At 44.4% G+C, this 23,279-nt stretch overlaps 1 protein-coding gene across 2 annotated transcripts in view; it reads right to left on the bottom strand.

The window, feature by feature from the left end:
• Window positions 1–1,500: 1,500 nt before the first annotated feature.
• LOC121587360 (mitochondrial carnitine/acylcarnitine carrier protein-like) overlaps window positions 1,501–23,279 on the bottom strand; it is a 67,112-nt gene continuing 45,333 nt past the window's right edge. For both annotated transcript variants that reach the window (XM_045207069.1, XM_045207070.1), the window contains 2 exons: window positions 7,727–7,854; window positions 1,501–1,822 (listed from right to left, as the gene is read on the bottom strand). In XM_045207069.1, coding sequence (XP_045063004.1) covers window positions 1,760–1,822; window positions 7,727–7,854 — 191 coding nt within the window. In that variant the 3' untranslated portion in view covers window positions 1,501–1,759. The remainder of the gene's footprint in view (window positions 1,823–7,726; window positions 7,855–23,279) is intronic.

The raw sequence follows: 23,279 nt of genomic DNA on the forward strand, positions 1-23,279 counted from the left end.
AGATGCAAAATATTTTGTATTGTGAAACAAACAAGAAATAAGACAAAAAAACAGAAAACTTGAGCGTGCATAACTATTCACCCCCCCAAAGTCAATACTTTGTAGAGCCACCTTTTGCAGCAATTACAGCTGCAAGTCTCTTGGGGTATGTCACTATAAGCTTGGCACATCTAGCCACTGGGATTTTTGCCCATTCTTCAAGGAAAAACTGCTCCAGCTCCTTCAAGTTGGATGGGTTCTGCTGGTGTACAGCAATCTTTAAGTCATACCACAGATTCTCAATTGGATTGAGGTCTGGGCTTTGACTAGGCCATTCCAAGACATGTAATTGTTTCCCCTTAAACCACTCGAGTGTTGCTTTAGCATTATGCTTACGGTCGTTGTCCTGCTGGAAGGTGAACCTCCGTCCCAGTCTCAAATCTCTGGAAGACTGAAACAGGTTTCCCTCAAGAATCTCCCTGTATTTAGTGCCATCCATCATTCCTTCAATTCTGACCAGTTTCCCCAGTCCCTGCCGATGGAAAAACATCCCCACAGCATGATGCTGCCACCACCATGCTTCACTGTGGGGATGGTGTTCTCGGGGTGATGAGAGGTGTTGGGTTTGCGCCAGACATAGTGTTTTCGTTGTTGGCCAAAAAGCTCAATTTTAGTCTCATATGACCAGAGTACCTTCTTCCATATGTTTGGGGAGTGTCCCACAAGCCTTTTGTCGAACACCAAATGTGTTTGCTTATTTTTTTCTTTAAGCAATGGCTTTTTTCTGGCCACTCTTCCGTAAAGCCCAGCTCTGTGGAGTGTACGGCTTAAAGTGGTCATATGGACAGATACTCCAATCTCCGCTGTGGAGCTTTGCAGCTCCTTCAGGGTTATCTTTGGTCTCTTTGTCACCTCTCTGATTAATGCCCTCCTTGCCAGGTCCATGAGTTTTGGTGGGTGGCCCTCTCTTGGCAGGTTTGTTGTGGTGCCATATTCTTTCCATTTTGTAATGATGGATTTAATGGTGCTTCGTGGGATGTTCAAAGTTTGAGATATTTTTGTATAACCCAACCCTGATCTGTACTTCTCCACAACTTTGTCCCTGACCTGTTTGGAGAGCTCCTTAGTCTTCATGGTGCCGCTTCCTTGGTTGTGCCCCTTGCTTAGTGGTGTTGCAGACTCTGGGGCCTTTCAGAACAGGTGTATATGTACTGAGATCATGTGACAGATCATGTGACATTTAGATTGCACACAGGTGGACTTTATTTAACTAATTATGTGACTTCTGAAGGTAATTGGTTGCACCAGATCTTATTTAGGGGCTTCATAGCAAAGGGGGTGAATACATATGCACGCACCACTTTTCCGTTATTTATTTTTTAGAATTCTTTGAAACAAGTTATTTTTTTCATTTCACTTCACCAATTTGGACTATTTTGTGTATGTCCATTACATGAAATCCAGATAAAAATCCATTTAAATTACACGTTGTAATGCAACAAAATACGAAAAACGCCAAGGGGGATGAATACTTTCCCTATATATTGCCCTAGGCAAGAGTAGTGCACTATATAGGGAATAGGGTCCCATTTGGGAAGCATAACATGAAACTTTGAGGTCAGCTGAAGAGTCCAGTCTCAGAAGAAACATCCACTGGCCTCTGATTTTCCTTCCTTTCTCCCTGAAGTGTACAACGTCTGTCCAACGTCATCTTATGACCCCACCAACGACAGGTCATGACAGGTTATAACCTCTTAATGACAGGTCGTAGCAGGAGACTTCACCAGGTGGGAGCCAGCCAATTTAGACACTTTAACGCCAATTCATACCCTAGAAAACAGGCCTGAGGGAGACAGAGAGGAGATCAGATCAGAAAGAACCCTAGAAAGAGAATGCTGTGTTCTGGATGCTGATAGGTGGGTTGGTGTGGTACTGTGTGCTGATTGGTGGGGTGGTGTGGTGTTAAATGCTGATAGGTGGGGTGGTGTGGTGCTAAATGCTGATAGGTGGAGTGGTGTTGTGCTGGATGCTGATAGGTGGGGTGGTGTGGTGTTAAATGCTGATAGGTGGGGTGGTGTGGTGTTAAATGCTGATAGGTGGGGTGGTGTGGTGCTGGATGCTGATAGGTGGGGTGGTGTGGTGTTAAATGCTGATAGGTGGGGTGGTGTGGTGCTGGATGCTGATAGGTGGGGTGGTGTGGTGTTAAATGCTGATAGGTGGGGTGGTGTGGTGTTAAATGCTGATAGGTGGGGTGGTGTGGTGCTGGATGCTGATAGGTGGGGTGGTGTGGTGTTAAATGCTGATAGGTGGGGTGGTGTGGTGCTGGATGCTGATAGGTGGGGTGGTGTGGTGTTAAATGCTGATAGGTGGGGTGGTGTGGTGCTGGATGCTGATAGGTGGGGTGGTGTGGTGTTAAATGCTGATAGGTGGGGTGGTGTGGTGTTAAATGCTGATAGGTGGGGTGGTGTGGTGTTAAATGCTGATAGGTGGGGTGGTGTGGTGTTAAATGCTGATAGGTGGGGTGGTGTGGTGTTAAATGCTGATAGGTGGGGTGGTGTGGTGTTAAATGCTGATAGGTGGGGTGGTGTGGTGCTGGATGCTGATAGGTGGGGTGGTGTGGTGTTAAATGCTGATAGGTGGGGTGGTGTGGTGTTAAATGCTGATAGGTGGGGTGGTGTGGTGCTGGATGCTGATAGGTGGGGTGGTGTGGTGTTAAATGCTGATAGGTGGGGTGGTGTGGTGTTAAATGCTGATAGGTGGGGTGGTGTTAAATGCTGATAGGTGGGGCGGTGTGGTGTTAAATGCTGATAGGTGGGGTGGTGTGGTGCTGGATGCTGATAGGTGGGGTGGTGTGGTGCTGGATGCTGATAGGTGGGGTGGTGTGGTGTTAAATGCTGATAGGTGGGGTGGTGTGGTGCTGGATGCTGATAGGTGGGGTGGTGTGGTGTTAAATGCTGATAGGTGGGGCGGTGTGGTGTTAAATGCTGATAGGTGGGGTGGTGTTAAATGCTGATAGGTGGGGTGGTGTTAAATGCTGATAGGTGGGGTGGTGTGGTGTTAAATGCTGATAGGTGGGGTGGTGTGGTGTTAAATGCTGATAGGTGGGGTGGTGTGGTGTTAAATGCTGATAGGTGGGGTGGTGTTAAATGCTGATAGGTGGGGTGGTGTTAAATGCTGATAGGTGGGGTGGTGTGGTGCTGGATGCTGATAGGTGGGGCGGTGTGGTGTTAAATGCTGATAGGTGGGGTGGTGTGGTGTTAAATGCTGATAGGTGGGGTGGTGTTAAATGCTGATAGGTGGGGCGGTGTGGTGTTAAATGCTGATAGGTGGGGTGGTGTGGTGTTAAATGCTGATAGGTGGGGTGGTGTGGTGTTAAATGCTGATAGGTGGGGTGGTGTGGTGCTGGATGCTGATAGGTGGGGTGGTGTGGTGCTGGATGCTGATAGGTGGGGTGGTGTGGTGTTAATGCTGATAGGTGGGGTGGTGTGGTGTTAAATGCTGATAGGTGGGGTGGTGTGGTGTTAAATGCTGATAGGTGGGGTGGTGTGGTGCTGGATGCTGATAGGTGGGGTGGTGTGGTGCTGGATGCTGATAGGTGGGGTGGTGTGGTGCTAAATGCTGATAGGTGGGGTGGTGTGGTGTTAAATGCTGATAGGTGGGGTGGTGTGGTGTTAAATGCTGATAGGTGGGGTGGTGTGGTGCTGGATGCTGATAGGTGGGGTGGTGTTAAATGCTGATAGGTGGGGTGGTGTTAAATGCTGATTGGTGGGGTGGTGTGGTGTTAAATGCTGATAGGTGGGGTGGTGTGGTGTTAAATGCTGATTGGTGGGGTGGTGTGGTGTTAAATGCTGATAGGTGGGGTGGTGTGGTGCTGGATGCTGATAGGTGGGGTGGTGTGGTGTTGGATGCTGATAGGTGGGGTGGTGTGGTGTTAAATGCTGATAGGTGGGGTGGTGTGGTGTTAAATGCTGATAGGTGGGGTGGTGTGGTGCTGGATGCTGATAGGTGGGGGTGGTGTTAAATGCTGATAGGTGGGGGGTGTGGTGTTAAATGCTGATTGGTGGGGTGGTGTGGTGTTAAATGCTGATAGGTGGGGCGGTGTGGTGTTAAATGCTGATTGGTGGGGTGGTGTGGTGTTAAATGCTGATAGGTGGGGTGGTGTGGTGCTGGATGCTGATAGGTGGGGTGGTGTGGTGTTAAATGCTGATAGGTGGGGTGGTGTGGTGTTAAATGCTGATAGGTGGGGTGGTGTGGTGTTAGATGCTGATAGGTGGGGTGGTGTGGTGTTAAATGCTGATAGGTGGGGTGGTGTGGTGTTAAATGCTGATAGGTGGGGTGGTGTGGTGTTAAATGCTGATAGGTGGGGTGGTGTGGTGTTAAATGCTGATAGGTGGGGGTGGTGTGGTGTTAAATGCTGATAGGTGGGGTGGTGTGGTGTTAAATGCTGATAGGTGGGGTGGTGTGGTGCTGGATGCTGATAGGTGGGGGTGGTGTGGTGTTAAATGCTGATAGGTGGGGTGGTGTGGTGTTAAATGCTGATAGGTGGGGTGGTGTGGTGCTGGATGCTGATAGGTGGGGTGGTGTGGTGTTAAATGCTGATAGGTGGGGTGGTGTGGTGTTAAATGCTGATAGGTGGGGTGGTGTGGTGTTAAATGCTGATAGGTGGGGTGGTGTGGTGTTAAATGCTGATAGGTGGGGTGGTGTGGGCTAAATGCTGATAGGTGGGGTGGTGTGGTGTTAAATGCTGATAGGTGGGGTGGTGTGGTGTTAAATGCTGATAGGTGGGGTGGTGTGGTGCTGGATGCTGATAGGTGGGGTGGTGTGGTGTTAAATGCTGATAGGTGGGGTGGTGTGGTGTTAAATGCTGATAGGTGGGGTGGTGTTAAATGCTGATAGGTGGGGTGGTGTGGTGTTAAATGCTGATAGGTGGGGTGGTGTTAAATGCTGATAGGTGGGGTGGTGTGGTGCTGGATGCTGATAGGTGGGGTGGTGTGGTGTTAAATGCTGATAGGTGGGGGGTGTGGTGCTGGATGCTGATAGGTGGGGGTGGTGTGGTGTTAAATGCTGATAGGTGGGGTGGTGTGGTGTTAAATGCTGATAGGTGGGGTGGTGTGGTGCTGGATGCTGATAGGTGGGGTGGTGTGGTGTTAAATGCTGATAGGTGGGGTGGTGTTAAATGCTGATAGGTGGGGTGGTGTTAAATGCTGATAGGTGGGGTGGTGTTAAATGCTGATAGGTGGAGTGGTGTTGTGCTGGATGCTGATAGGTGGGGTGGTGTGGTGCTGGATGCTGATAGGTGGGGTGGTGTGGTGTTAAATGCTGATAGGTGGGGTGGTGTGGTGCTGGATGCTGATAGGTGGGGTGGTGTGGTGTTAAATGCTGATAGGTGGGGGGGTGTGGTGTTAAATGCTGATAGGTGGGGGGTGTGGTGCTGGATGCTGATAGGTGGGGTGGTGTGGTGCTGGATGCTGATAGGTGGGGTGGTGTGGTGTTAAATGCTGATAGGTGGGGTGGTGTGGTGCTGGATGCTGATGGGTGGGGTGGTGTGGCTATAGGTGTTGTGGTGTGGCTATAGGTGTTGTGGTGTGGCTATAGGTGCTGTGGTGTGGCTATAGGTGCTGTGGTGTGGCTATAGGTGTTGTGGTGTGGCTATAGGTGTTGTGGTGTGGCTATAGGTGTTGTGGTGTGGCTATAGGTGTTGTGGTGTGGCTATAGGTGTTGGGGTGTGGCTATAGGTGTGTGGTGTGGCTATAGGTGTTGTGGTGTGGCTATAGGTGTGGTGGTGTGGCTATAGGTGTTGTGGTGTGGTGTGGCTATAGGTGTTGTGGTGTGGTGTGGCTATAAGTGTGGTGTGGCTATAGGTGTTGTGGTGTGGCTATAGGTGTGGTGGTGTGGCTATAGGTGTTGTGGTGTGGCTATAGGTGTTGTGTTGTGGTGTGGCTATAGGTGTTGGGGTGTGGCTATAGGTGTTGTGGTGTGGCTATAGGTGTTGTGGTGTGGCTATAGGTGTTGTGGTGTGGCTATAGGTGTTGTGGTGTGGCTATAGGTGTTGTGTTGTGGCTATAGGTGTGGTGGTGTGGCTATAGGTGTTGTGGTGTGGCTATAGGTGTTGTGGTGTGGCTATAGGTGTTGTGGTGTGGCTATAGGTGTTGTGGTGTGGCTATAGGTGTGGTGGTGTGGTTATAGGTGTTGTGGTGTGGCTATAGGTGTTGTGGTGTGGCTATAGGTGTTGTGGTGTGGCTATAGGTGTTGTGGTCTGGCTATAGGTGTTGTGGTGTGGCTATAGGTGTGGTGGTGTGGCTATAGGTGTTGTGGTGTGGCTATAGGTGTGGTGGTGTGGCTATAGGTGTTGTGGTGTGGCTATAGGTGTTGTGGTGTGGCTATAGGTGTGGTGGTGTGGCTATAGATGTTGTGGTGTGGCTATAGGTGTGGTGGTGTGGCTATAGGTGTTGTGGTGTGGCTATAGGTGTCGGGGTGTGGCTATAGGTGTCGGGGTGTGGCTATAGGTGTCGGGGTGTGGCTATAGGTGTGGTGGTGTGGCTATAGGTGTGGTGGTGTGGCTATAGGTGTTGTAAATAAATACAAATAATAAATAATATGCCATTTAGCAGACGCTTTTATCCAAAGCGACTTACAGTCGTGCGTGCATACATTTTTGTGTAGGTGTTGTGGTGTGGTGTGGCTATAGGTGTTGTGGTGTGGCTATAGGTGTGGTGGTGTGGCTATAGGTGTTGTGGTGTGGCTATAGGTGTTGTGGTGTGGCTATAGGTGTGGTGGTGTGGCTATAGGTGTGGTGGTGTGGCTATAGGTGTTGTGGTGTGATGTGGCTATAGGTGTTGTGGTGTGGCTATAGGTGTTGTGGTGTGGCTATAGGTGTTGTGGTGTGGTGTGGCGTGGTGTGGCTATAGGTGTTGTGGTGTGGCTATAGGTGTTGTGGTGTGGCTATAGGTGTTGTGGTGTGGCTATAGGTGTTGTGGTGTGGTGTGGCTATAGGTGTTGTGGTGTGGTGTGGCTATAGGTGTTGTGGTGTGGTGTGGCTATAGGTGTTGTGGTGTGGCTATAGGTGTTGTGGTGTGGCTATAGGTGTTGTGGTGTGGTGTGGCTATAGGTGGTGTGGTGTGGCTATAGGTGTTGTGGTGTGGCTATAGGTGTTGTGGTGTGGCTATAGGTGTTGTGGTGTGGTGTGGCTATAGGTGTTGTGGTGTGGCTATAGGTGTTGTGGTGTGGCTATAGGTGTTGTGGTGTGGCTATAGGTGTTGTGGTGTGGCTATAGGTGTTGTGGTGTGGCTATAGGTGTTGTGGTGTGGCTATAGGTGTTGTGGTGTGGTGTGGCTATAGGTGGTGTGGTGTGGCTATAGGTGTTGTGGTGTGGCTATAGGTGTTGTGGTGTGGTGTGGCTATAGGTGTTGTGGTGTGGCTATAGGTGTTGTGGTGTGGCTATAGGTGTTGTGGTGTGGCTATAGGTGTTGTGGTGTGGTGTGGCTATAGGTGTTGTGGTGTGGCTATAGGTGTTGTGGTGTGGCTATAGGTGTTGTGGTGTGGTGTGGCTATAGGTGTTGTTGTGGCGGTGTTGTGGTCTGCTATAGGTGTTGTGGTCTGGCTATAGGTGTTGTGGTGTGGCTATAGGTGGTGTGGTGTGGCTATAGGTGTTGTGGTGTGGTTATAGGTGTTGTGGTGTGGGTATAGGTGTGGTGGTGTGGCTATAGGTGTTGTGGTGTGGCTATAGGTGTTGTAATAGGTTTTCTACCGCGTTGGCAGGGAAAGCTCTGAGGAACACAGCGTTGAATCCTTTATAGAGCGCTCTGGGCCCCTCGTCACGAAGCAGCTCCCTCAGTACATCTACCAGACCTGTTCCCCTGTACCGCCCGTCTGGAGCTACACACAGACACAGACACACACAGAGACACACACACACACACACACACACACACACAGACACACAGACACACACACACAAACACACACAGACAGACACACACACACACACACACACAGACACACAGAGACACAGACAGACACACACACACACACACACACACACACATACAGGCATACACACAGACACACACACACACACACAGACACACACACACACAGGCATACACACACATACAGGCATACACACAGACACACACACACAGACACACACACACACAGTAAGAAAACATTTTTTTTCATTTTAATCTAAATGTTTAGCTATGGTCCCCCCAGGTCTTCAAACAGGGACTCATTCAATGATCCGTCTCTGTACCTTACTCTGGAGTGTGATGAGGACTGAGAATCTGGCTCTGCAGTGTGATGAGGACTGAGAATCTGGCTCTGCAGTGTGATGAGGACTGAGAATCTGGCTCTGCAGTGTGATGAGGACTGAGAATCTGGCTCTGGAATGTGATGAGGACTGAGAATCTGGCTCTGGAGTATGATGAGGACTGAGAATCTGGCTCTGGAGTGTGATGAGGACTGAGAATCTGGCTCTGGAGTGTGATGAGGACTGAGAATCTGGCTCTGCAGTGTGATGAGGACTGAGAATCTGGCTCTGGAATGTGATGAGGACTGAGAATCTGGCTCTGGAGTATGATGAGGACTGAGAATCTGGCTCTGGAGTGTGATGAGGACTGAGAATCTGGCTCTGGAGTGTGATGAGGACTGAGAATCTGGCTCTGGAGTGTGATGAGGACTGAGAATCTGGCTCTGCAGTGTGATGAGGACTGAGAATCTGGCTCTGCAGTGTGATGAGGACTGAGAATCTGGCTCTGGAGTGTGATGAGGACTGAGAATCTGGCTGTCATTGCCAGTTGTCAACACTAGATGGGAGCATTCAGCTGCTGTCTCCGTTCCTAGTAGCAGAAGGACTACTCTAGCCCTGGCTGCCAGGCTCCTGTAGTTTCATTAATGTTGTCATTTAACAGACACACTCATCCAGAGAGATTTACAGTCAGGGCATTCAACTAAGTTAGGTAAAACCACCACATATCACAGTTTCCAGTCAGGGCATTCAACTAAGGTAGGTAAAACAACCACATACAGTGAGGGGGAAAAAGTATTTGATCCCCTGCTGATTTTGTACGTTTGCCCACTGACAAAGAAATGATCAGTCTATAATTTTAATGGTAGGTTTATTTGAACAGTGAGAGACAGAATAACAACAAAAAAATCCAGAAAAACTCATGTTATAAATTGATTTGCATTTTAATGAGGGAAATAAGTATTTGACCCCCTCTCAATCTGAAAGATTTCTGGCTCCCAGGTGTCTTTTATCCAGGTAATGAGCTGAGATTAGGAGCACACTCTTAAAGGGAGTGCTCCTAATCCCAGTTTGTTACCTGTATAAAAGACACCTGTCCACGAAGCAATCAATCAATCAGATTCCAAACTCTCCACCATGGCCAAGACCAATGTACTCTCCAAGGATGTCAGGGACAAGATTGTAGACCTACACAAGGCTGGAATAGGCTACAAGACCATCGCCAAGCAGCTTGGTGAGAAGGTGACAACAGTTGGTGCGATTATTCGCAAATGGAAGAAACACAAAAGAACTGTCAATCTCCCTCGGCCTGGGGGTCCATGCAAGATCTCACCTACGTGGAGTTGCAATGATCATGAGAACGGTGAGGAATCAGCCCAGAACTACACGGGAGGATCTTGTCAATGATCTCAAGGCAACTGGGACCATAGTCACCAAGAAAACAATTGGTAACACACTACCCCGTGAAGGACTGAAATCCTGCAGTGCCCGCAAGGTCCCCCTGCTCAAGAAAGCACATATACAGGGCCGTCTGAAGTTTGTCAATGAACATCTGAATGATTCAGAGGAGAACTGGGTGAAAGTGTTGTGGTCAGATGAGACCAAAATCGAGCTCTTTGGCATCAACTCAACTCGCCGTGTTTGGAGGAGGAGTAATGCTGCCTATGACCCCAAGAACACCATCCCCACCGTCAAACATGGAGGTGGAAACATTATGCTTTGGGGGTGTTTTTCTGCTAAGGGAACAGGACAACTTCACCGCACCAAAGGGACGATGGACGGGGCCATGTACCGTCAAATCTTGGGTGAGAACCTCCTTCCCTCAGCCAGGGATGGGTATTCCAGCATGACAATGACCCAAAACACACGGCAAAGGCAACAAAGGAGTGGCTCAAGAAGAAGCACATTAAGGTCCTGGAGTGGCCTAGCCAGTCTCCAGACCTTAATCCCATAGAAAATCTGTGGAGGGAGTTGAAGGTTCGAGTTGCCAAACGTCAGGCTCGAAACCTTAATGACTTGGAGAAGATCTGCAAAGAGGAGTGGGACAAAATCCCTCCTGAGATGTGTGCAAACCTGGTGGTCAACTACAAGAAACGTCTGACCTGTGTGATTGCCAACAAGGGTTTTGCCACCAAGTACTAAGTCATGTTTTGCAGAGGGGTCAAATACTTATTTCCCTCATTAAAATGCAAATCAATTTATAACATTTTTGACATAAGTTTTTCTGGATTTTTTTGTTGTTATTCTGTCTCTCACTGTTCAAATAAACATACCATTAAAATTATAGACTGATCATGTCTTTGTCAGTGGGAAAACGTACAAAATCAGCAGGGGATCAAATACTTTTTTCCCTCACTGTATCACAGTTTCCAGTCAGGGCATTCAACTAAGGTAGGTAAAACCACCACATATCACAGTTTCCAGTCAGGGCATTCAACTAAGGTAGGTAAAACTACCACATATCACAGTTTCCAGTCAGGGCATTCAACTAAGGTAGGTAAAACCACCACATATTACAGTTTCCAGTCAGGGCATTCAACTAAGGTAGGTAAAACAACCACATATCACAGTTTCCAGTCAGGGCATTCAACTGAGTTAGGTAAAACTACCACATATTACAGTTTCCAGTCAGGGCATTCAACTAAGGTAGGTAAAACTACCACATATTACAGTTTCCAGTCAGGGCATTCAACTAAGGTAGGTAAAACTACCACATATCACAGTTTCCAGTCAGGGCATTCAACTAAGGAAGGTAAAACAACCAAATATTACAGTTTCCAGTCAGGGCATTCAACTAAGGTAGGTAAAACAACCACATATTACAGTTTCCAGTCAGGGCATTCAACTAAGGAAGGTAAAACAACCACATATCACAGTTTCCAGTCAGGGCATTCAACTAAGGTAGGTAAAACAACCACATATCACAGTTTCCAGTCAGGGCATTCAACTAAGGTAGGTAAAACCACCACATATCACAGTTTCCAGTCAGGGCATTCAACTAAGGTAGGTAAAACTACCACATATCACAGTTTCCAGTCAGGGCATTCAACTAAGGTAGGTAAAACAACCAAATATTACAGTTTCCAGTCAGGGCATTCAACTAAGGTAGGTAAAACTACCACATATCACAGTTTCCAGTCAGGGCATTCAACTAAGGTAGGTAAAACCACCACATATCACAGTTTCCAGTCAGGGCATTCAACTAAGGTAGGTAAAACCACCACATATTACAGTTTCCAGTCAGGGCATTCAACTAAGTTAGGTAAAACTACCACATATCACAGTTTCCAGTCAGGGCATTCAACTAAGGTAGGTAAAACCACCACATATCACAGTTTCCAGTCAGGGCATTCAACTAAGGTAGGTAAAACCACCACATATCACAGTTTCCAGTCAGGGCATTCAACTAAGGTAGGTAAAACTACCACATATCACAGTTTCCAGTCAGGGCATTCAACTAAGGTAGGTAAAACAACCACATATTACAGTTTCCAGTCAGGGCATTCAACTAAGGTAGGTAAAACTACCACATATCACAGTTTCCAGTCAGGGCATTCAACTAAGGTAGGTAAAACCACCACATATCACAGTTTCCAGTCAGGGCATTCAACTAAGGTAGGTAAAACCACCACATATTACAGTTTCCAGTCAGGGCATTCAACTAAGTTAGGTAAAACTACCACATATCACAGTTTCCAGTCAGGGCATTCAACTAAGGTAGGTAAAACCACCACATATCACAGTTTCCAGTCAGGGCATTCAACTAAGGTAGGTAAAACCACCACATATCACAGTTTCCAGTCAGGGCATTCAACTAAGGTAGGTAAAACTACCACATATCACAGTTTCCAGTCAGGGCATTCAACTAAGGTAGGTAAAACAACCACATATTACAGTTTCCAGTCAGGGCATTCAACTAAGTTAGGTAAAACCACCACATATTACAGTTTCCAGTCAGGGCATTCAACTAAGGTAGGTAAAACAACCACATATTACAGTTTCCAGTCAGGGCATTCAACTAAGTTAGGTAAAACCACCACATATTACAGTTTCCAGTCAGGGCATTCAACTAAGGTAGGTAAAACTACCACATATCACAGTTTCCAGTCAGGGCATTCAACTAAGGTAGGTAAAACAACCACATATTACAGTTTCCAGTCAGGGCATTCAACTAAGGTAGGTAAAACTACCACATATCACAGTTTCCAGTCAGGGCATTCAACTAAGGTAGGTAAAACCACCACATATCACAGTTTCCAGTCAGGGCATTCAACTAAGGTAGGTAAAACCACCACATATTACAGTTTCCAGTCAGGGCATTCAACTAAGTTAGGTAAAACTACCACATATCACAGTTTCCAGTCAGGGCATTCAACTAAGGTAGGTAAAACCACCACATATCACAGTTTCCAGTCAGGGCATTCAACTAAGGTAGGTAAAACCACCACATATCACAGTTTCCAGTCAGGGCATTCAACTAAGTTAGGTAAAACTACCACATATCACAGTTTCCAGTCAGGGCATTCAACTAAGGTAGGTAAAACCACCACATATTACAGTTTCCAGTCAGGGCATTCAACTAAGTTAGGTAAAACTACCACATATCACAGTTTCCAGTCAGGGCATTCAACTAAGGTAGGTAAAACAACCACATATTACAGTTTCCAGTCAGGGCATTCAACTAAGTTAGGTAAAACTACCACATATCACAGTTTCCAGTCAGGGCATTCAACTAAGGTAGGTAAAACCACCACATATCACAGTTTCCAGTCAGGGCATTCAACTAAGGTAGGTAAAACAACCACATATTACAGTTTCCAGTCAGGGCATTCAACTAAGGTAGGTAAAACAACCACATATTACAGTTTCCAGTCAGGGCATTCAACTAAGTTAGGTAAAACCACCACATATCACAGTTTCCAGTCAGGGCATTCAACTAAGGTACGTAAAACCACCACATATCACAGTTTCCAGTCAGGGCATTCAACTAAGGAAGGTAAAACAACCACATATTACAGTTTCCAGTCAGGGCATTCAACTAAGGTAGGTAAAACCACCACATATTACAGTTTCCAGTCAGGGCATTCAACTAAGTTAGGTAAAAACCACCACATATTACAGTTTCCAGTCAGGGCATTCAACTAAGGAAGGTAAAACAACCACATATTACAGTTTCCAGTCAGGGCATTCAACTAAGGTAGGTAAAACCACCACATATTACAGTTTCCAGTCAGGGCATTCAACTAAGGTAGGTAAAACTACCACATATCACAGTTTCCAGTCAGGGCATTCAACTAAGGTAGGTAAAACCACCACATATCACAGTTTCCAGTCAGGGCATTCAACTAAGTTAGGTAAAACCACCACATATCACAGTTTCCAGTCAGGGCATTCAACTAAGGTAGGTAAAACTACCACATATTACAGTTTCCAGTCAGGGCATTCAACTAAGGTAGGTAAAACCACCACATATCACAGTTTCCAGTCAGGGCATTCAACTAAGTTAGGTAAAAACCACCACATATCACAGTTTCCAGTCAGGGCATTCAACTAAGGTAGGTAAAACTACCACATATCACAGTTTCCAGTCAGGGCATTCAACTAAGGTAGGTAAAACTACCACATATCACAGTTTCCAGTCAGGGCATTCAACTAAGTTAGATAAAACTACCACATATCACAGTTTCCAGTCAGGGCATTCAACTAAGGTACGTAAAACCACCACATATCACAGTTTCCAGTCAGGGCATTCAACTAAGGTAGGTAAAACCACCACATATCACAGTTTCCAGTCAGGGCATTCAACTAAGGTACGTAAAACCACCACATATCACAGTTTCCAGTCAGGGCATTCAACTAAGGAAGGTAAAACAACCACATATTACAGTTTCCAGTCAGGGCATTCAACTAAGGTAGGTAAAACCACCACATATTACAGTTTCCAGTCAGGGCATTCAACTAAGGTACGTAAAACCAACACATATCACAGTTTCCAGTCAGGGCATTCAACTAAGGTAGGTAAAACCACCACATATTACAGTTTCCAGTCAGGGCATTCAACTAAGGTAGGTAAAACCACCACATATTACAGTTTCCAGTCAGGGCATTCAACTAAGGTAGGTAAAACAACCACATATTACAGTTTCCAGTCAGGGCATTCAACTAAGGTAGGTAAAACCACCACATATCACAGTTTCCAGTCAGGGCATTCAACTAAGGTAGGTAAAACAACCACATATCACAGTTTCCAGTCAGGGCATTCAACTAAGGTAGGTAAAACTACCACATATTACAGTTTCCAGTCAGGGCATTCAACTAAGGTAGGTAAAACTACCACATATTACAGTTTCCAGTCAGGGCATTCAACTAAGGTAGGTAAAACCACCACATAATCACAGTTTCCAGTCAGGGCATTCAACTAAGTTAGGTAAAACCACCACATATTACAGTTTCCAGTCAGGGCATTCAACTAAGGTAGGTAAAACTACCACATATTACAGTTTCCAGTCAGGGCATTCAACTAAGGTAGGTAAAACTACCACATATTACAGTTTCCAGTCAGGGCATTCAACTAAGTTAGGTAAAAACCACCACATATTACAGTTTCCAGTCAGGGCATTCAACTAAGGTAGGTAAAACCACCACATATCACAGTTTCCAGTCAGGGCATTCAACTAAGGTAGGTAAAACTACCACATATTACAGTTTCCAGTCAGGGCATTCAACTAAGGTAGGTAAAACTACCACATATTACAGTTTCCAGTCAGGGCATTCAACTAAGGTAGGTAAAACCACCACATATTACAGTTTCCAGTCAGGGCATTCAACTAAGGTAGGTAAAACTACCACATATTACAGTTTCCAGTCAGGGCATTCAACTAAGGTAGGTAAAACTACCACATATTACAGTTTCCAGTCAGGGCATTCAACTAAGGTAGGTAAAACCACCACATATTACAGTTTCCAGTCAGGGCATTCAACTAAGGTAGGTAAAACTACCACATATTACAGTTTCCAGTCAGGGCATTCAACTAAGTTAGGTAAAACAACCACATATCACAGTTTCCAGTCAGGGCATTCAACTAAGGTAGGTAAAACAACCACATATTACAGTTTCCAGTCAGGGCATTCAACTAAGTTAGGTAAAACCACCACATATTACAGTTTCCAGTCAGGGCATTCAACTAAGGTAGGTAAAACAACCACATATTACAGTTTCCAGTCAGGGCATTCAACTAAGTTAGGTAAAACCACCACATATTACAGTTTCCAGTCAGGGCATTCAACTAAGGTAGGTAAAACAACCACATATTACAGTTTCCAGTCAGGGCATTCAACTAAGGTAGGTAAAACAACCACATATTACAGTTTCCAGTCAGGGCATTCAACTAAGTTAGGTAAAACTACCACATATCACAGTTTCCAGTCAGGGCATTCAACTAAGGTAGGTAAAACCACCACATATCACAGTTTCCAGTCAGGGCATTCAACTAAGGTAGGTAAAACAACCACATATTACAGTTTCCAGTCAGGGCATTCAACTAAGGTAGGTAAAACAACCACATATTACAGTTTCCAGTCAGGGCATTCAACTAAGTTAGGTAAAACCACCACATATCACAGTTTCCAGTCAGGGCATTCAACTAAGGTAGGTAAAACCACCACATATCACAGTTTCCAGTCAGGGCATTCAACTAAGGTAGGTAAAACCACCACATATCACAGTTTCCAGTCAGGGCATTCAACTAAGTTAGGTAAAACCACCACATATCACAGTTTCCAGTCAGGGCATTCAACTAAGGTACGTAAAACCACCACATATCACAGTTTCCAGTCAGGGCATTCAACTAAGGAAGGTAAAACAACCACATATTACAGTTTCCAGTCAGGGCATTCAACTAAGGTAGGTAAAACCACCACATATCACAGTTTCCAGTCAGGGCATTCAACTAAGTTAGGTAAAACCACCACATATCACAGTTTCCAGTCAGGGCATTCAACTAAGGTAGGTAAAACCACCACATATTACAGTTTCCAGTCAGGGCATTCAACTAAGTTAGGTAAAACCACCACATATTACAGTTTCCAGTCAGGGCATTCAACTAAGGAAGGTAAAACAACCACATATTACAGTTTCCAGTCAGGGCATTCAACTAAGGTAGGTAAAACCACCACATATTACAGTTTCCAGTCAGGGCATTCAACTAAGGTAGGTAAAACTACCACATATCACAGTTTCCAGTCAGGGCATTCAACTAAGGTAGGTAAAACCACCACATATCACAGTTTCCAGTCAGGGCATTCAACTAAGTTAGGTAAAACCACCACATATCACAGTTTCCAGTCAGGGCATTCAACTAAGGTAGGTAAAACTACCACATATTACAGTTTCCAGTCAGGGCATTCAACTAAGGTAGGTAAAACCACCACATATCACAGTTTCCAGTCAGGGCATTCAACTAAGTTAGGTAAAACCACCACATATCACAGTTTCCAGTCAGGGCATTCAACTAAGGTAGGTAAAACTACCACATATCACAGTTTCCAGTCAGGGCATTCAACTAAGGTAGGTAAAACTACCACATATCACAGTTTCCAGTCAGGGCATTCAACTAAGTTAGATAAAACTACCACATATCACAGTTTCCAGTCAGGGCATTCAACTAAGGTACGTAAAACCACCACATATCACAGTTTCCAGTCAGGGCATTCAACTAAGGTAGGTAAAACCACCACATATCACAGTTTCCAGTCAGGGCATTCAACTAAGGTACGTAAAACCACCACATATCACAGTTTCCAGTCAGGGCATTCAACTAAGGAAGGTAAAACAACCACATATTACAGTTTCCAGTCAGGGCATTCAACTAAGGTAGGTAAAACCACCACATATTACAGTTTCCAGTCAGGGCATTCAACTAAGGTACGTAAAACCAACACATATCACAGTTTCCAGTCAGGGCATTCAACTAAGGTAGGTAAAACCACCACATATACAGTTTCCAGTCAGGGCATTCAACTAAGGTAGGTAAAACCACCACATATTACAGTTTCCAGTCAGGGCATTCAACTAAGGTAGGTAAAACCACCACATATTACAGTTTCCAGTCAGGGCATTCAACTAAGGTAGGTAAAACCACCACATATCACAGTTTCCAGTCAGAGCATTCAACTAAGGTAGGTAAAACAACCACATATCACAGTTTCCAGTCAGGGCATTCAACTAAGGTAGGTAAAACTACAACATATTACAGTTTCCAGTCAGGGCATTCAACTAAGGTAGGTAAAACTACCACATATTACAGTTTCCAGTCAGGGCATTCAACTAAGGTAGGTAAAACCACCACATAATCACAGTTTCCAGTCAGGGCATTCAACTAAGTTAGGTAAAACTACCACATATTACAGTTTCCAGTCAGGGCATTCAACTAAGGTAGGTAAAACTACCACATATTACAGTTTCCAGTCAGGGCATTCAACTAAGGTAGGTAAAACTACCACATATTACAGTTTCCAGTCAGGGCATTCAACTAAGTTAGGTAAAACCACCACATATTACAGTTTCCAGTCAGGGCATTCAACTAAGGTAGGTAAAACCACCACATATCACAGTTTCCAGTCAGGGCATTCAACTAAGGTAGGTAAAACTACCACATATTACAGTTTCCAGTCAGGGCATTCAACTAAGGTAGGTAAAACTACCACATATTACAGTTTCCAGTCAGGGCATTCAACTAAGGTAGGTAAAACCACCACATATTACAGTTTCCAGTCAGGGCATTCAACTAAGGTAGGTAAAACTACCACATATTACAGTTTCCAGTCAGGGCATTCAACTAAGTTAGGTAAAACAACCACATATCACAGTTTCCAGTCAGGGCATTCAACTAAGGTAGGTAAAACAACCACATATTACAGTTTCCAGTCAGGGCATTCAACTAAGTTAGGTAAAACCACCACATATTACAGTTTCCAGTCAGGGCATTCAACTAAGGTAGGTAAAACAACCACATATTACAGTTTCCAGTCAGGGCATTCAACTAAGTTAGGTAAAACCACCACATATTACAGCTTCCAGTCAGGGCATTCAACTAAGGTAGGTAAAACAACCACATATTACAGTTTCCAGTCAGGGCATTCAACTAAGTTAGGTAAAACTACCACATATCACAGTTTCCAGTCAGGGCATTCAACTAAGGTAGGTAAAACCACCACATATCACAGTTTCCAGTCAGGGCATTCAACTAAGGTAGGTAAAACAACCACATATTACAGTTTCCAGTCAGGGCATTCAACTAAGGTAGGTAAAACAACCACATATTACAGTTTCCAGTCAGGGCATTCAACTAAGTTAGGTAAAACCACCACATATCACAGTTTCCAGTCAGGGCATTCAACTAAGGTAGGTAAAACCACCACATATCACAGTTTCCAGTCAGGGCATTCAACTAAGGTAGGTAAAACCACCACATATCACAGTTTCCAGTCAGGGCATTCAACTAAGTTAGGTAAAACCACCACATATCACAGTTTCCAGTCAGGGCATTCAACTAAGGTAGGTAAAACTACCACATATCACAGTTTCCAGTCAGGGCATTCAACTAAGGTAGGTAAAACCACCACATATCACAGTTTCCAGTCAGGGCATTCAACTAAGTTAGGTAAAACCACCACATATCACAGTTTCCAGTCAGGGCATTCAACTAAGGTAGGTAAAACTACCACATATTACAGTTTCCAGTCAGGGCATTCAACTAAGGTAGGTAAAACCACCACATATCACAGTTTCCAGTCAGGGCATTCAACTAAGTTAGGTAAAACCACCACATATCACAGTTTCCAGTCAGGGCATTCAACTAAGGTAGGTAAAACTACCACATATCACAGTTTCCAGTCAGGGCATTCAACTAAGGTAGGTAAAACTACCACATATCACAGTTTCCAGTCAGGGCATTCAACTAAGTTAGAAAAAACTACCACATATCACAGTTTCCAGTCAGGGCATTCAACTAAGGTACGTAAAACCACCACATATCACAGTTTCCAGTCAGGGCATTCAACTAAGGTAGGTAAAACCACCACATATCACAGTTTCCAGTCAGGGCATTCAACTAAGGTACGTAAAACCACCACATATCACAGTTTCCAGTCAGGGCATTCAACTAAGGAAGGTAAAACAACCACATATTACAGTTTCCAGTCAGGGCATTCAACTAAGGTAGGTAAAACCACCACATATTACAGTTTCCAGTCAGGGCATTCAACTAAGGTACGTAAAACCAACACATATCACAGTTTCCAGTCAGGGCATTCAACTAAGGTAGGTAAAACCACCACATATTACAGTTTCCAGTCAGGGCATTCAACTAAGGTAGGTAAAACCACCACATATTACAGTTTCCAGTCAGGGCATTCAACTAAGGTAGGTAAACCACCACATATTACAGTTTCCAGTCAGGGCATTCAACTAAGGTAGGTAAAACCACCACATATCACAGTTTCCAGTCAGGGCATTCAACTAAGGTAGGTAAAACAACCACATATCACAGTTTCCAGTCAGGGCATTCAACTAAGGTAGGTAAAACTACCACATATTACAGTTTCCAGTCAGGGCATTCAACTAAGGTAGGTAAAACTACCACATATTACAGTTTCCAGTCAGGGCATTCAACTAAGGTAGGTAAAACCACCACATAATCACAGTTTCCAGTCAGGGCATTCAACTAAGTTAGGTAAAACTACCACATATTACAGTTTCCAGTCAGGGCATTCAACTAAGGTAGGTAAAACTACCACATATTACAGTTTCCAGTCAGGGCATTCAACTAAGTTAGGTAAAACCACCACATATTACAGTTTCCAGTCAGGGCATTCAACTAAGGTAGGTAAAACCACCACATATCACAGTTTCCAGTCAGGGCATTCAACTAAGGTAGGTAAAACTACCACATATTACAGTTTCCAGTCAGGGCATTCAACTAAGGTAGGTAAAACTACCACATATTACAGTTTCCAGTCAGGGCATTCAACTAAGGTAGGTAAAACCACCACATATTACAGTTTCCAGTCAGGGCATTCAACTAAGGTAGGTAAAACTACCACATATTACAGTTTCCAGTCAGGGCATTCAACTAAGGTAGGTAAAACAACCACATATTACAGTTTCCAGTCAGGGCATTCAACTAAATTAGGTAAAACCACCACATATTACAGTTTCCAGTCAGGGCATTCAACTAAGGTAGGTAAAACAACCACATATTACAGTTTCCAGTCAGGGCATTCAACTAAGTTAGGTAAAACCACCACATATTACAGTTTCCAGTCAGGGCATTCAACTAAGGTAGGTAAAACAACCACATATTACAGTTTCCAGTCAGGGCATTCAACTAAGTTAGGTAAAACCACCACATATTACAGTTTCCAGTCAGGGCATTCAACTAAGTTAGGTAAAACAACCACATATTACAGTTTCCAGTCAGGGCATTCAACTAAGGTAGGTAAAACAACCACATATTACAGTTTCCAGTCAGGGCATTCAACTAAGTTAGGTAAAACCACCACATATTACAGTTTCCAGTCAGGGCATTCAACTAAGTTAGGTAAAACAACCACATATTACAGTTTCCAGTCAGGGCATTCAACTAAGTTAGGTAAAACTACCACATATCACAGTTTCCAGTCAGGGCATTCAACTAAGGTAGGTAAAACAACCACATATTACAGTTTCCAGTCAGGGCATTCAACTAAGGTACGTAAAACCAACACATATCACAGTTTCCAGTCAGGGCATTCAACTAAGGTAGGTAAAACCACCACATTCACAGTTTCCAGTCAGGGCATTCAACTAAGGTAGGTAAAACAACCACATATTACAGTTTCCAGTCAGGGCATTCAACTAAGGTAGGTAAAACAACCACATATTACAGTTTCCAGTCAGGGCATTCAACTAAGGTAGGTAAAACCACCACATATCACAGTTTCCAGTCAGGGCATTCAACTAAGGTAGGTAAAACCACCACATATTACAGTTTCCAGTCAGGGCATTCAACTAAGGTAGGTAAAACTACCACATATTACAGTTTCCAGTCAGGGCATTCAACTAAGGTAGGTAAAATTACCACATATTACAGTTTCCAGTCAGGGCATTCAACTAAGTTAGGTAAAACTACCACATATCACAGTTTCCAATCAGGGCATTCAACTAAGTTAGGTAAAACAACCACATATTACAGTTTCCAGTCAGGGCATTCAACTAAGGTAGGTAAAACCACCACATATCACAGTTTCCAGTCAGGGCATTCAACTAAGTTAGGTAAAACTACCACATATCACAGTTTCCAGTCAGGGCATTCAACTAAGTTAGGTAAAACAACCACATATTACAGTTTCCAGTCAGGGCATTCAACTAAGGTAGGTAAAACAACCACATATTACAGTTTCCAGTCAGGGCATTCAACTAAGTTAGGTAAAACCACCACATAATCACAGTTTCCAGTCAGGGCATTCAACTAAGGTAGGTAAAACCACCACATAATCACAGTTTCCAGTCAGGGCATTCATCTAAGGTAGGTAAAACCACCACATATTACAGTTTCCAGTCAGGGCATTCAACTAAGTTAGGTAAAACCACCACATATTACAGTTTCCAGTCAGGGCATTCAACTAAGTTAGGTAAAACCACCACATATTACAGTTTCCAGTCAGGGCTTTCAACTAAGTTAGGTAAAACAACCACATATTACAGTTTCCAGTCAGGGCATTCAACTAAGGTAGGTAAAACCACCACATATTACAGTTTCCAGTCAGGGCATTCAACTAAGGTAGGTAAAACCACCACATATCACAGTTTCCAGTCAGGGCATTCAACTAAGGTAGGTAAAACTACCACATATCACAGTTTCCAGTCAGGGCATTCAACTAAGGTAGGTAAAACCACCACATATCACAGTTTCCAGTCAGGGCATTCAACTAAGGTAGGTAAAACCACCACATATCACAGTTTCCAGTCAGGGCATTCAACTGAGTTAGGTAAAACAACCACATATTACAGTTTCCAGTCAGGGCATTCAACTAAGGTAGGTAAAACCACCACATATTACAGTTTCCAGTCAGGGCATTCATCTAAGGTAGGTAAAACCACCACATATTACAGTTTCCAGTCAGGGCATTCAACTAAGGTAGGTAAAACTACCACATATTACAGTTTCCAGTCAGGGCATTCAACTAAGTTAGGTAAAACAACCACATATTACAGTTTCAAGTCAGGGCATTCAACTAAGGTAGGTAAAACCACCACATATCACAGTTTCCAGTCAGGGCATTCAACTAAGGTAGGTAAAACAACCACATATCACAGTTTCCAGTCAGGGCATTCAACTAAGGTAGGTAAAACTACCACATATTACAGTTTCCAGTCAGGGCATTCAACTAAGGTAGGTACAACTACCACATATTACAGTTTCCAGTCAGGGCATTCAACTAAGTTAGGTAAAACAACCACATATTACAGTTTCCAGTCAGGGCTTCAACTAAGTTAGGTAAAACAACCACATATTACAGTTTCCAGTCAGGGCATTCAACTAAGGTAGGTAAAACCACCACATATCACAGTTTCCAGTCAGGGCATTCAACTAAGGTAGGTTAAAACTACCATATCACAGTTTCCAGTCAGGGCATTCAACTAAGGTAGGTAAAACAACCACATATTACAGTTTCCAGTCAGGGCATTCAACTAAGTTAGGTAAAACCACCACATATCACAGTTTCCAGTCAGGGCATTCAACTAAGGTAGGTAAAACAACCACATATTACAGTTTCCAGTCAGGGCATTCAACTAAGGTAGGTAAAACCACCACATATCACAGTTTCCAGTCAGGGCATTCAACTAAGGTAGGTAAAACCACCACATATTACAGTTTCTAGTCAGGGCATGCAACTAAGTTAGGTAAAACCACCACATATCACAGTTTCCAGTCAGGGCATTCAACTAAGGTAGGTATAACCACCACATATTACAGTTTCCAGTCAGGGCATTCAACTAAGGTAGGTAAAACCA

The sequence above is a fragment of the Coregonus clupeaformis genome, chromosome 24 (genome assembly GCF_020615455.1).
Source record: "Coregonus clupeaformis isolate EN_2021a chromosome 24, ASM2061545v1, whole genome shotgun sequence".
In the NCBI taxonomy this organism is placed as follows: domain Eukaryota; kingdom Metazoa; phylum Chordata; class Actinopteri; order Salmoniformes; family Salmonidae; genus Coregonus; species Coregonus clupeaformis.